This window comes from Macrosteles quadrilineatus, unplaced genomic scaffold, assembly GCF_028750875.1.
Source record: "Macrosteles quadrilineatus isolate MER2022 unplaced genomic scaffold, UCM_ALF_1.0 Scaffold_3__2_contigs__length_128488019, whole genome shotgun sequence".
Taxonomy (NCBI): Eukaryota; Metazoa; Arthropoda; class Insecta; order Hemiptera; family Cicadellidae; genus Macrosteles; species Macrosteles quadrilineatus.
The window spans coordinates 112,348,193-112,363,509 of record NW_026542596.1 but is presented as its reverse complement, the minus strand read 5'-3'; the positions used below and the strand labels follow the sequence as shown (position 1 = coordinate 112,363,509).

The following is a 15,317-nucleotide window of genomic DNA, read 5'->3' as shown; positions in this document are numbered from 1 at the left end:
TGCTGTTAGCTGCCTAGCTATAAATAATACAAGCGTCGCTCACTAATTTAACATTAACAACTCGTTTACTAATTTACCTATTGCCTATTTACCTATGACATATTACCTATTACTAACCAGTATTGTACTGAGAAGCGTTCGAGAATAAAGGAAATTTGATTAGATGATTTGATTGGATTTGATTACAGTACTATATAGTCAATGGTACTACACTACAAAACTGGGGAGTGAGCTGGTCTAGTGGTTAGAGCGCAGGACATCTGCCCCTGTGGTCCCGGGTTCAAACCCCGCCAAATCACTAATGGATTTTATCTGTGATAATGATGCAACCCCAAAGTCTATCGTGGAGTATTGTAATAAACAATACAATGCTCTTGCCTAGCGTTCTTGATAAAAATACTACTAAACTCCACTTTGTCGGCTGCCTAATAGATTGACAAGAAATTAATTGTTTAGTTTGCATTGGGTTGTTTTCGTGGTTCAACCTAGCGATTGCTTGAGACAAATATTTGTTGAAAGTGAGTGTAAGCGTTACCTTATACTGTATATTTTGAATTAAGGAATATTATTGCTTATTGTTAATTAATATATGTCAGACATATTACCTTTGATCATTAAATTAATTATAGCCATGTATTTCTAAATATTTTTCAACTCCAAAACTGAAATGATTATACTGTGGTCCACCCACGTCTGTGTGTTGTTGATGATTCCCCTACGAAACAAACGTTTTAGTCACTTCAGTTACTTGTTATGTGTGGGTGTTAACTGTGATAGTCCTTATCACTTCCGGCCTTTTTATGTTTATGATGTGTAGTAGTGTGGCGCTTCTAATAATGACTACAAAACAATAATTTAAACACTATGGATCAGCTAAAGAAACTTAAGTTAACATTTTAATCCGGTTTTATAAGCTAAAGGTAGATAACAAATCGTAAAATCCACCCTAAAATAGGAAAAGAAACATTTTTTGACATCAGTGTATTCAATATTTACCAACAATAACCATTAATAGTCAATGATAAAACATAAAGCCTATTCAAATTCACTGCTAATGCTCTGTCTATTCTGTTAATTTGGGTTATTTAGGGATAATTTACTCCTAGTGACTAATTATTGATCAATTAGTGATTGTTCTGAGAGAGAGAGAGAGGTTCAGTTCCAGTGATTGACCAATACTCGACCACCGTTTCCGATTTCAAGGTCTGCAATTGATTGTCAGCAGTCCCGGACTGTTAGTCATAGCATTGACTATAGATACCGTGAACTAGGCATACTATGGTCGTTGTACAACTTTTATCAGTTAAATGTGTGACTACGATTATAGTGGTATTTAACTCTTTGGTGTGAACAAAGTTTGAGTAAAACACTGGTAACTGTTTATGCACTCTACACGTTTTTCTATATTTAAGTTATTTAACTATTTAATATTGAAAATACAACTACAGCATTTAACAGTTTAACCAGTCTGCTTTGACCTTGCGTTTGCCCGCCCGCATCGGTTACGGATCTATGCATGGAACGAATCAAGCAAATCGACCAGTTCAAACAGTAGGGCCTACTTTAGTTTAGACTTTGCATACTGAATTATCATGTATTGTAAAATCTAAAACCTGTTGCCATTTGTTTCATGTTAGGTAGAGTTTGAGTGTAAGACTACAAATTCGAGTTTAATTTCCTGATTTAAGAGTAGTTTTGGTGTGTAAACTTTACCCTTTAGTTAAACTAGTAAACAACAGTTACAAATAAATGTCGTAGTTTAAATCGTTCTACTTAATCTCGATGGATTTAATTGAGTTAGTAAAATAACGTAAGACAGTACTGTAAAACTGTTGAACTTGAACTCCCTTGAAATTGAATCATTTAAAATTTGAATATAAAAATTGTTAACCAACCATAGTTAAATATAACATCATTTCAGACAAAGTAAGACACAAATACATATGAATCGTTGAACTGTACAATAATAAGATTAATTTTGTTAACAACAAACGCGCACTACATATCCTGTGCCGAAATTGTATAATTGTCTTTAGTTGAGACATAAGGTGACAAATCTATCCCGGAGTATGATTTTTTTGTCTTAACGCTAGACACGAGTCCGGAATTGTTTTTCACATTACTTCAGGCTAGACCTAGGGATTAAGGCATTATCACTTAAAATCCATTGGTGATTTGGCGGGATGCGCTTTAACCACTAGACCAGCTCGCTCCCCCGAGTATGATTAATCTTTGTAGTATAACTACAGCTACAGCTGGTCCATGATGGAGGAATGGTTATCAAGCCGCGCCTCAATGTTGTAACTCTAATCTAACTATCGTTGTAATGTAGGTTAACAAGTACAAATCACAACAGGAGTGTACGATACGAAGTGCGTGAGCTGTCAAACGTCAATCGTTGGTTCGATCACTTCTAGAGTGGAGTAAAGGTTTTGGGAACGTGTTGTAAAATTGAACACTTTGCTTTTGTCATTTGGCGTTTCCTGGCTATAGTTGCATTAGTTGTGTTACATGGGCTTTGGAGGATAGATAGAGCTGCGGTTTTGTTCCTAGAAAATGTAGGACAATTGTTATTAGTAAAGATGGTTAATCCTCCTCGCGAGGGGATGATGTTGCCGACGTTTCGAATGAGATGCTGTAGTTCATCCTCAAGGCACTCACACTCCTTCAAATACCAGGATTACCACCTTTGAGTCTACTGACTTTTCACAAATAAAAATTATTATTGTAACCAATTTAAATTGGTGGGATGTATTTAAACCGAAATATGTAACCGTAAAATAAAGATTCCATATGTAACTGTTAGTGAATAATACTTTTTCTTTACCAGGGCCATTTAGAAGCTCATATACTAAGGACAGAAGAGGCTTGTTCCAAACAATCAAAATGCTAGGCAGGATTCAACATCGAGCATGCGACAATGGAGTACCCCAACTACTCAGCTTACATCAATCGTCTCCTAAATTGTCCATGGAAATTAACATATAGTATCAGCAATGTGACGCATACTTTCTCCCATTAGCTTGTCAACAACTCATATCATGAGCGGTTGGAGCAACTATGATTGTTATGGTAAAAATCGCAAAAGTTTCAATAACTTTTGAACCGTAATTGTTACAGCAATTAGGGATGGAACACTTTGTTTATGGTTAAAAGGACTGTAATGTACTAAATTCTAACCAAAACGTTCTAGTAGTTTCTTATCAGATTTCTTAATTATTTAATGCCGTTTTTATGGAAAATTTCAAATTGAAAAAAATGGAAAACGCCTGGAGGTACCATTTTTTAGTATCTTCATGTCAAAATTTAATCAAAATTGGCCAAAGGTGTGTTCTGTAGCTCTGTACACATCCACATATATATACATCACTTCAAAACCATGGTGGACCCAAAACGGATATTTCCACCAAATCTCCAACTCGAAAATGTTGACTTAAACAATACTTTCTCCATATACAATGTCACCATGTCATAGATCATGTGTAGGGAGAGAAAGTAAAAATAAATGAAAAATACTCATATGGAATAAACCTTTGCCCACGCCTCGCGGAGGCAGTTTCAAGGTGAGTTTCGTGGTTTCATTCACCTTGAACTTGTCACAATTTCTTCCGGGATTGTGTTAGAGGGGAGGGGTCAACTTGCTTTGTAATTATTGTAACCATGCCAACTACGCAGGTAACAATAACAGATTATGTCTCTTTGTTTAGGGATTAAATTAATCAGGATATTGCAAAATTGTCTTTATTGTGAAACTTGTAACTTTCCCTTGGAATTTTGTTTCTTGTAAGGTTTTATTGACATTTCGATTTGTATGTCCTGCGGTCGATTTAGCTGTATGGTGAAATTATAAATTAGTAGAACTATTTCTACTCTTGACTGTACTGTAGAGAAATATTCGTTTGAGGCTTCAGATGCTAGCATTTTCGGTCTAGTGTCCATTTACACGTTTGCATTGTTTAATTTTCATTATTTTTAGCTGCATACCTTAAATACTCGCAGAACCTGAGTCTGGGTGTAATTAGATACACCGTTTGTATAACAATGTTTGCCAGTTAATAATTAATACCCTGCTGCAGCAAACCTGCAGACTAAGCGAATTTCCATTTGCCTGTTTTTTTTACTCTACAAAATGGATTGCAAAATGTTTTTAGGGTCAAAAAGGGAGAAAACCCATTTTACTTCATAAACCCCCCCTAAAAACTTGCTCATATAGTCTAATCATGCTGGTTCGCGAAATCGTTCTAATGTAGGTTTGCACGTTTATACCAAATCTCATCAAAATCGGATCATTTTTGTGTGTGTGAATTTGAACGAATGGCGCTTTTGGCCACTAGGGACCTCAAAACAAAAAATTACATCGGACCTGGGTCCAGGTCTTAACATGAGTACTACGGTAATAGCTTATTCCCTATATGGGAAATTCGCTAAAATTGTACACCCTTAGCAATATGGCAGTGCCCTTGAACTCCATATGTCCAAGGGCACTCCCATATTGATAAGGGTTGAATCGAGTCGCCAACAGAGGGGTAAGCACCGATTTCTTTCGTATTCAATAAATAAGCCAACTCGAAGGGAAAGCTAACCTAACTTTATTTAAAACCCTAATGCTTGGAAGACTCTGGACGATTATCATGTTAATTAGATCAGAGCAGTGAGCACCCTTGGGTTTCCACCTGATCGGGGACATTACCCGCTCCATCGCCTCTACAGTGGCTGCGGTCATGGCAACCCGATACTGTAACACTACCGCTACCCGCTGGCTACCTGTGTGATCGAAAAGATAATTTGTAGTACAAAATCCGATATCGTGTAACAATATTGCTACCAGTATGTTAAATTATAATAAATTGAGATGGGGTCCGCCACCTATGTATATACCCATTAGTGAAGGATGAGTGTAGAATGGTGTGAGATGATCTGTGTAGCTTTGTTACAGACTAAGATCAACTGTTTTATTAGCCAGGATCATTTATTAGTGCCCAATAATTAGGAACAGTTGGGCCCAGTTTTGAACCATCAAAAAGCTACTGGCTTTTCTCAGGATCGATCCAGCGACCTTTTGATTGTTAGGCGACCCAGTCAGCCATATTAGGAATACTGTCCCAAATATGGGTCTGGGTGACTGGAGGATCAAATATGATAACTTTAAGCTGACACCCGATTCTGTTACATTGACGCTAACTTTATCTCAGGAATATTGTCCTAATTATAGGATATACTGGGAGCCTAAGGAATCCAAATGCGGGGAGCGAGCTGGTGTAGTGGTTAGAGTGCGGGACTTCTTGAGGTCCCGGGTTCAAATCCCGCCAAGTGACCAATGGATTTTATCTAAGTGATAATGCCGCAACCCTCTAGGTTTAGCCTGAAGTAATGTGAAAAACAATTCCGGGCTCGTGCTCGGAAATAGAAGGAGTCCAAAGAAATTGTTATCTAAACCCCGATATACTGGTCGCCATCGCTACGGGTTTGTTAGGGATATTATACTGAATCGCCACTCATCTTGCACTCATCTCCATTCATACTTGGCTTAGAATACCTACATTCGTAATTTCAGCATTTCAGAATAAAGTATTACAAGTGTATATAGGGTGTCTTTAGGACAAGGGACAATCTTTGCAAGAGAATATTTAACGAATATTCTTCAATAATCTTATAATATGAAATGAGAGTGTTTTCTAGCGAATAATACTAGCAGTCATCCAGTGGCAATAACTACCTACACGTCGTAAGGCCTCTTTTATGCACGGCGTTTTCGGTCGGGCGAAATCGTCGGGCGGAATCGATGTCCCTTTTATGCAGTTTCTCCGCCGAGCGGAATCCGCTGATGCCCGTGGTGGGGGTGGTCAGTGCTACCAACTTCGTTCATTTTGCCATCGTCAGTGACCCAAGAATGATCCTTGTGTATTGGTGTATACTTAATTGTACATGAATAGAAATAGACGACGGCGAAGGATATGGGCTGTACGTGGCTGGTACACCCGGTTAATGAAAGTCGTAGGGTGGATGGGGCTTTCACAAACCTATATGGGTTGCTGCGAAATGATGGGAAAAGTTTGAGAAGTTCCTACGAAACAGTAAGTTTGTATTATTCCGCGGATTTAAACAAAAATGTAATTAATTCTCATGCAGTAATTTTTCCCCTAATTACATCACTTTATTTGTACTCTTCAATCAATTACAATGAATAATGATATTCTATTTCCAATGATTACCGTAGGTAATTTCAATACTGTGGATGACAGAGCGTGGGGTAGGTTGGCAGCACTACATTCCGCCCGACGGAAAACGCAGTTGCATAAAAGGGTTCCATTTGAACCTATGTAAAAACACGATCCACGAAACAAGTCCTCCGTCGGCCTCCGACGGAATTCTGAAACGCGACGGAGATTCCGTCGTGCATAAAAGGGTCCCATATGATCCCATGTTAAAACACTCACCGACGGAAAGCCCGATAGATTCTGATAGATTCCGCCCGACGGAAAACGCCGTGCATAAAAGAGGCCTTAGATATTCTTTACATGTAATCGTCGTTGGTGAACATTTTCTTTTATACCGTACAGTAGGCTTAATAAATTTGAAACAATCGTGGATACAAGAATGGGCTTGGTTTTCCCTGTGTTATCTTTTTAAGTTCGGAAGTAACTGACACAAGGTCTGAACTGGTTTTCCGTACGTTCATTTTTTTATTGTTTCCTCATCAGTCTCAGTCTGAGAGAAAATGGGCTTTAGCGTATACAATCCCCGGATATGTTAAGTTCATCGGAACGATATCGTAGTGCATATTTTTATGTTATTTTTACTTAACTCCTAATATCACTTAAGATCCGTTAGAGATATTTCATTACTAGGACAGAAAGTGGCATTTTCCGACACGCGCTCAAGTTGTGTGCAGGTTGTGGCTAAGTAAGAAAACAAAATTTCAGAGTTATTTTCACGTACGAGCTGAAGCCGAGGACGGTAATAATGGAGCAAGTGTCGGAAAATAGCTTTCGGTACGAGTTATGAACGATACTTTTCATCACGACGCAAAAATACACACATCCAGAAAAACATACCTCGGTAGTATTAAAATAGTTTTAGACCACTCTTTATCATTGAAAATAAACTTCACAACGTACATGGTTTCATAGTTGTAGATTTTTAGATAAATATAAATACCTCATCACTTACTTCAACTGACTTAACATTTTAATAAATTTTACCAGATTCTAAACTTTTTGTATTCCTCTTCTTATCTTTCCCGTGATTTAGTTAGTTAGGTGGTTAGTTACCACTGAAGCTGTTTTCATCAAATCATCAGTAATGTTAGACATACTTTGAGCAATTTCTAACATGCAATATGCTAAAAACACAGCTAAACAAACTAATGCATGTTCCTTTTCTGTGTACATTTAGATTGTGCAACAATGAAATCAGCTGATTTAAATAATTAAACAAACCCAACAAAACACTAGCGTGCATAGTGGATAAATGGATAACTAATCGAGAGCAAGGGAAAGTAAATTTAGAGCTAGGGAAAAACAGCTTATCAATATCCCTCGCTCTAAATTAGAGCTTGGGATACAACTACTTCCTTTGATTTCAGCTGTTATCGAAAATAGTTACTTTCGGTAATGAGTGATGAAAATTAATTTTCAGGTTTCTAGCTTTTGAAAGCGAACAACAAAAGTTTACAAAACCAGAACCTTAATTGGTTGATAAATAATTAAATAGTTTTTTTTTGCAAATCTCCGTAATTAAAAATACTATTATAAATTACTGATAATAATAGATAGGTACTGTAGGTATTTTTGGACCATTCATTTCAGAATAAGTAATAGCCGCAAAAGTATGTGTTAATAAACTCAGGAGATGGTGCGGTATTCGGGTCAATACCCGACGCGCATGTGCGTGTGTGAGTCTGTCTCGTAGTGTTGTGTTGTTATACAGTACATCTCTTATTGTCGTCGTATTTTTTACCATTTTACACGTCAGATTTTCAGTAAGTGATGTAAAATATATTTCTGCCCTATTACATTTTGCATGTCTCCATACAAGGTTTTCTCGACACTGTATTGGAAGCCCAAGTAGCCGGTTGTGATTTTGTTTACAGTAACATATGGTAGACCACCTGTCGCTCACTATTCATTGTTAACCAACACTGATAATTAGAAGGTATTCTGGTTGTTTGTTTATCTTTGACCTGGTTTTAAGGTATGAGCAAAGCCTCCGTGGCAGCAAACCTGTAGACATTCAATTTGGTTCATATGTCAACTTGTTATCTTATAGCTTCTAATCTTTTGATTTTGTGATGTTTTATTTTTGCTTAAACGCTGTGTTTTATGAGCTTAATCAAGCCAGACAATTTAATTTTGCCACCCCCCCCCCCCCAAAATTATTAATTTTAACAGGAACAGTTAACAAGGCTTTGGACCAGTCCTTATGGACCGAAAAAAGTCAATGGTATAGAAACACAAAATACAACATAATATATTTAAATAGGGAAACATCTGATGTGAAAGAAAATATTTTAGTAAGAATCCATACAGATGGATGGTAATTTGCTTAGTTCCTATTTTTTTTTCTTTTTTTTCCTAGGACGCCAGGCACGAGCCTGGGATTGTTTTTCACATTACTTCAGGCTAGACCTAGGGGTTGTGGCATTATCACTTAGATAAAATCCATTGGTGACTTGGCTTGGCGGGGATCGAATCAGGGACCTCAGGGACTGAAGTCCCGCGCTCTAACCACTACGCCAGCTCGCTCCCAAATAGGGGTAGTTCCTATTATGTTGCATACTCACTATAATTTTATAATGTGATTTATAGATATAAATCATGCTGTCCAAATTACAAAACTTAGTACAATTTTAAATTTTATTTTCCCAAGCACCCCCTCCCCCCTTATCATGCATCATGTCCTGTTCGGATTGGCGAATAAAATTCATTGAACACAGTTTTACAATTCTCGATTACTCAACAAATATGACAAATTGAGATAAGAGCAATCGTCAGTAGAAACTACACTTGAAACTGTCATAAACTCATATGCCGTAATACAGTATGATTGTAAAATTTACTTTTACTGTATATGTCAGGGGATTCCCTTGTAATCATCATTCAAAGTACTGTAGGCTTAGTTTGGAGTCTGATGTACTTTTTTGTCAAGAATTCCGAGTCAAAATTGCCATTATTGAAATTCAACATTTATATTATGTTAATATATTAAATAATGTTTTTTGCGGTAGGCACAATAGCTGTCATAGTATTCAACTATTGATTTTGATAAAATTTGGACCAAATGAGACATTTTACATCTATTTGTGTTCATATCAGCTTAATCCGAGAATAATAGGGGCAAGAAGGGGTACAGAAGGGGGTTCACCACAAAATGGATTTTCTTTTTATTTAAAATATTTGAAAATTTCAACAATGCTTTGATATTATAAACAGCTTTGAAAGACCATACAAATTTATAACCCAAGTCCAAATAATAATTCCAAATAGTAAATCTATATCTATAAAAGAGGAACTATGTATGTATGTATGTGTGTGTGTATATACGTTATGGACTCCGAAACCGCTAGACAGATTGTAATGAAACTTTCAGGCATTGTTAAGCATCTTTCAAGGATGGTTCGAGTGAAGTTTGGTGGAGATCCGTCAAAAGGGCTCTGCCCTAGAGGGTTTTAAGTGGGCCAATGTCAGACTTTTTGATCTACAATGTTTACAAATAAATATAATTTAAAAGCAGATGTTTACTTTCACCAACTGTTTTGTAGGTTTGAATAATCACAACATTCTGTATTAGCATTAGTCATGATTTGAAATAGTGCCACAGTGTTTCTACAGAGTGCAGCACAGAAAACTATTTTACTTTTGAATAAGTCCAAATGTATTAAACCCCAATCGCAGCACACCTGTGCACTTAACAACATTAAAATTCTCCAATGTTAAATATTAAAGCATAAAAACCGTTATCAAAGTATTATAAACAATAAAAGGGATGACTTTTTTAAATTTATGACAACAGCTAATTTGCAACCAAAAGGTGAGTGAGCGTAGCGAACGAACATCAACCTGAAGGTGAGTTAGCGTAGCGAACGAGCTAACCTGAAAACAAGTGAGCGCAGCGAACGAGCCCCAGCCTAAGGTGAGTGAGCGTAGCGAACGAACTTCAACCAGGACGTGATTGAGCCATGCGAATACTTATGAAGTTAAACGGGGCAAAGCCCGTGGGTACAGCTAGTCTATATATAAAGCCAAAAGTACCCATGAACTTTTGAGAAAACTACAAGTCACACCCCCATAAACCATATACTTGAAATGTTCGTCATGACGAGAAACCTTGCGCAAAATTATCCATTATTTCATAAATTGCCCTTTAAGGTCGTAATTCCTTTCTAAAGGGAACTTTCCATATACCTAATGTTAAAAATACCTCATCTGTACTTATTTGTTTGTTATTCTTTCAATTTATTACCTTATTAAAATCAGGTGTGGTTACTTGTTTGTTTTACTGTATTTTGTTAATTTCAGGTTAACTTAACCAATCAATAGTTTTATTAATACTTATGAAGTCAAACGGGGTGAAGCCTGTGGATAACAGCTAGTTTACATAATAGTCCAATTATAATTCAAAAAGATGGTCAATAAGTTGATAAATTAGGCACTTAAAATAAAAACACCTTAATTGTGTGAGTAACACAAATTGTGTATTAAATTTAAAACATAATCGTAAACAATCCTGCTTTGAATGTTCTCATTGTGTATCACAGCTTTTTGCTGCTCCTTTATTTCAAATGGTTCAATTCAAATTTTGTTTATTTCTTTCAATTAAATGGTCTTAGGTTACTATTCCAACTATGATGTGCTAATACTAAAGCTTGTTTTGGTATTAAAGGCAATAACATGAAATATACATCAAGCTTAAATTAATAGAGTAAAACTGAACCAAACTCTTTGTCCATTTCAAAATATACATTTCACTATAGAGTACCTGTATTAATTGCTGCTTTGATATGGGGACGCAAGTAAGTCATAATTTATTAATTATTATTTAAACCCAAATAAAAACTGAGTGAGTCATATTAAAGTGAGGAGTGACTAATAAACATACTCTAATAGTTGGGTTTTTGTTTACGTTTTGATGATTATGTTTACATGTTGAATTGTTATTGTAGAGGTTGATTTAAAGGGAAAGTGGTGTTTGTTTTTGTTGTTGTGAATTTTGAATTATCTATCTATATATTAATAGGCAAGCATGTTTCTTTAAAACCTTTTTTCTCAGCTTGTGTGCATCGTGGGGTAAATCTGCGCATACCGTTAGAAAGCAATTTTCCTGTAGGTGTGCAGAATCCCTTTATAAATTTAAATAGGGTCAAAGATAAGCATAAAAAATAAGTTTAAAAATTTGAAAAAATTAACATGGATCTTATGCGTTGCCATGCTGGTGACGAAATAACAACGAAATATAAACAGAAAATCAAAACAAATGGAAGAAACTCCAATCACATGTTTTATTTACAGTATGGGGTGAAAATAGAGAAGTGAGTACATTACATATTTTTGGTCGAGTTTCGACCACTGGACGACCTCTCGTAAAATATAAATAGGTCGTAGAAAAGCACTGAAGAGTTTTATTTTCTTACACTGACTAAGGTCAGCATTTTTAGTCAATACCATTTATCAAAGCCCCACAAACCACAGCTAAATCTATATACATCTGGGATTGTTATTAACAGAATTATTTGAGTTGAGTCATTGTGTATACTCAATGGTTGAGTTTAGGCATTGACTATATTTACCAATTTTATAAGCCAATCATCGGTCTCAGGTAAGAGACACGACTCTCGGCTTTGGAAACAATATGAATACCTATATCAAATGCATGGAGCTAGAAGTTGAACTAATGAATTGCTTTACGAGGTGTAGTCAAATAGCTACTCAAATATCACTGCGAGACTCAACAGATACAGAGTATTCGTAGTAAACAACCCTGGCTTTAAATCGAGACAATTTCCATATACTTATCATTAATGAATCGTAGTTTCTTTTAGTTTAAACTAAATAGATTTTTTGTACCTTTGTAATTTCAGATTTTTGTGTAATAAACACACTTCTATAGATTAGGCCCAGTGACATCTAGTGGTTAATAGACGAACTTTGGCGCACTTTAGTTAGGGTGATACATGCTAGTAGCGCTAGCGTAGTCGTCAAACGCAGTACGTTGTCGATGTGAACACGAACACCGAATGGCCCGTAGTTGACAACGGAACTGTCCTAATATTTACGTAAATTAAATTTTATAGAGGTAATTAAATTTGAAAAACTTGGACAATTTATTTATTTTAACCTATTCATATTTTAATTAAAAAACACTTTATTACCCTCCCCGTAGCAGAAAACCTAGTTAACACTAATTAAACTTTAGGTTATTGAAATAGATTTAATTGAAAATCAAATCAGGCAAATGGAAACTCACTTAATCTGCAGGTTTGCTGCGGTGGGGGTATTTTGCCTATTCCATGAAATGCAGAAACGGCATCCACAACCTGTCATTGCAAGGAAAATGAAAATTGCTGCAGATTTCTGGAGAGAGTTGATAAAACAAAACACTAAACAATTTTTAATTATTTTAGTGATTAACGGCCGCCATTTTGAAATGGCCTAATCAAACTCGACCATTGACAAACTGGGATTATATATCGTATTCAAGCACTTGTAAGCCAAATTTCATTCAAATCGGTTCAGGCATTTATTAATTCATAGCGACCCAGCATCCTCTTACGAGCGCCGTATGATGACGTCATTACGGGCGACCAAGGTCCTTAAAAATTGGGGTCCGAGCGGTTTTACATTCTTGGTCTTATATATTATCTTCACCCTAAGTTGCAGGATCACCGCCAGAACTGAAATATTTTTGCTACTCATACTTAGCCGGACGATGGAGAAGAACGAGTTAGAGACCCTGACCATTCCATGGATGGTGATGATGCATCAGTAGCTGATGAACAATATATGACACGTGGTGGTTAAAGAGGCGAAACTACCAGTTTCTTGGTTAATTTTCCTCACAACTTTAACATTTGACACAGACTCATAGTCAATTTTGTAATACAGTAATTGATATTAACTGAATTATTTTACCTTAATTAATTTGTCATATTTAGTTTTTCATTAATAAATTAGTCTTTTTCTCATAAACCGTCAGTTGTATTGCTTTTATTTTGTTCTTGTTCGATTCTGCATCCTAAGAAACATGAAAACGACACCTCACTTGCTTAGATCCCATAAATAAACATTTTCTCAAAATCACTACCCCCATAAACTTTAACCCCCATAAAATGGTACTTCCACCCCCACAATCACTAGGGACTCTTCAGATTTCAAAACCTAATGGTAATTACTACGTTTTCTGCAAGTTTCATGAATGGACTAATTTTTATGTTATCTACTGGTTTTTTAGTATAATTTTACCTGTACTAGTAAATAATAGTTGACTTTCAAACTGAGTCCGAGAATGTAAAATGGACAATTTTTTTACAACATTTATTTCTAGTTCAATATTACGTTATACTTAGTCAATGATTATACACAGAAGTTTTAACAAAATAGGAAGAAAAAAACATTGCAGGTTCGCTTAAACTTGAGACACCCTGTAACATTGTAAATTTAGATGCAGGTCACATGTTCAATTTGCTTTAGGCTTTGTCCAACAAGAAGTCTTGGGGAAGCCTTCGGCGTAACCTTCTATTTTCTGTCGTTCCACCAAGATTGAATGCCAGGCTATTTTAGAAATATTAAGGTGTTTTTAGCGAATTTCCCCTATAGGGAATAAGCTATTACCTAGTATTCATGGTAAGACCTGGACCCGGGACTGATTTACTTTTTCGTTTTGAGGTCCCTAGAGACCAAAAACACCATCCGTTCAAATTCATATATATATATAGCCTATATTTGTATATGGTTCCGTTAGCGCGATAACTTGAGCAAAAATCATCCGATTTTGGTGAAATTTGGTACAAATGTGTAAACCTACGTTTATTCTAATGGAGAATGAGTAAACTGTTGTAGTTTGCTTGTTTATGATCATATTTTGATCAAATTGGGAAAATGCATTCATTTCATACTAAAATAATAACATTTTACAAAAAAAACACCTTTTTACCCTCCCTGTTGCAGCAAACCTAAGTACTCGTTAAACTAATGTTATTTAAATAGGTAATAAATGTGATATTTTTAAGGAGACATTTTAGTATAAATCCAATCAGGCAAATGGAAATTTGCTTAGTCTGCAGGTTTGCTGCGATGGGGTTTTGTTTTTTTTTTACAATGAAGGACAACACAGATTCTATTCCAAGCTCTTCGTGTATGTATTTGTTTGGATGGACAAAATACCATGACATTAAAAGAATTTGACAAACCTCTATATTGTTATCTACGATAGTGACAGGTGATGTGAAAGTAGGAGGTGTGATTGCTAAGAGCACATAGTGATAACAAAGATAATACAAAGTGCTTGTATTGTTGCAGCAAGAGCCGGAGCCAAGATGGACGTGCCGGAAGACCTGCGGGGGTTCAACCTGCTGTTTTTCATCACTGAGGTTAGCCTTATGTTTTTAAATTACATACTTAAAATTAAAGTTTAGTTAACAAAACCCGGTATAAGTGTAAAAACATCAAGTAATGTTAAAAAACGTTTTCTAGAATTGGTTTTTATATTGTGATTTGATGGTCAAGACTCAAGACATTAATTGGTACAAACCTTACACACTAGCACTCTGCATACATGGAAACACATTTAAATCAAATCTAGCCTTATATTGCACAATCCTGTAGGGTTGTGTACTGTCATTGACTTCTGTGAATAGTCAATGATACTGCGTAGTGTTTTACTTCCTGCGCTTGGGACTATTGTGGATATTTTCCATTACAATTGGAAAAAACCAAGTATTCTCGTTATGGGATATAGAATATGATGATGATCACTTCCTTAGGTGAAATAGTACCTAAACCAAAGCTAGAAATCACAAAAGTAACTTACTGTACACAGAAGAATCAAACAAGAATCATAATCTGTAAAGAAAACCACAATTGGTACAAAAAGTTATAGAATATAGAAATGTCTGCATTAAATGGTGGCTCAAGCAATACTGAAATCATGTGTCTAATCCAGCAAAAGACAAAAGCAATGGCGAAGGGAAGCAAGTGGCATCCACGGAGAAATCTGAAACAAGTAACATGGAGCAGTGATGTACAGTCCCGGCTACGTAAAGAGAGAAAATGTCCAGGTAGACCCGGTCAGGCCTAATCCGCCGTTGTCAAAACATAGCTATT

The 15,317-nt window shown here is 36.0% G+C and overlaps 1 protein-coding gene across 5 annotated transcripts in view; it reads left to right on the top strand.

Annotated features, from left to right (window-relative positions):
• LOC128988329 (plasma membrane ascorbate-dependent reductase CYBRD1-like) overlaps nt 1–15,317 on the top strand; it is a 70,943-nt gene that overhangs the window by 49,153 nt on the left and 6,473 nt on the right. For all 5 annotated transcript variants that reach the window (XM_054409520.1, XM_054409516.1, XM_054409519.1 and 2 more), the window contains one exon: nt 14,514–14,584. In XM_054409520.1, the coding sequence (XP_054265495.1) occupies nt 14,531–14,584 (54 nt within the window). In that variant the 5' untranslated portion in view covers nt 14,514–14,530. The remainder of the gene's footprint in view (nt 1–14,513; nt 14,585–15,317) is intronic.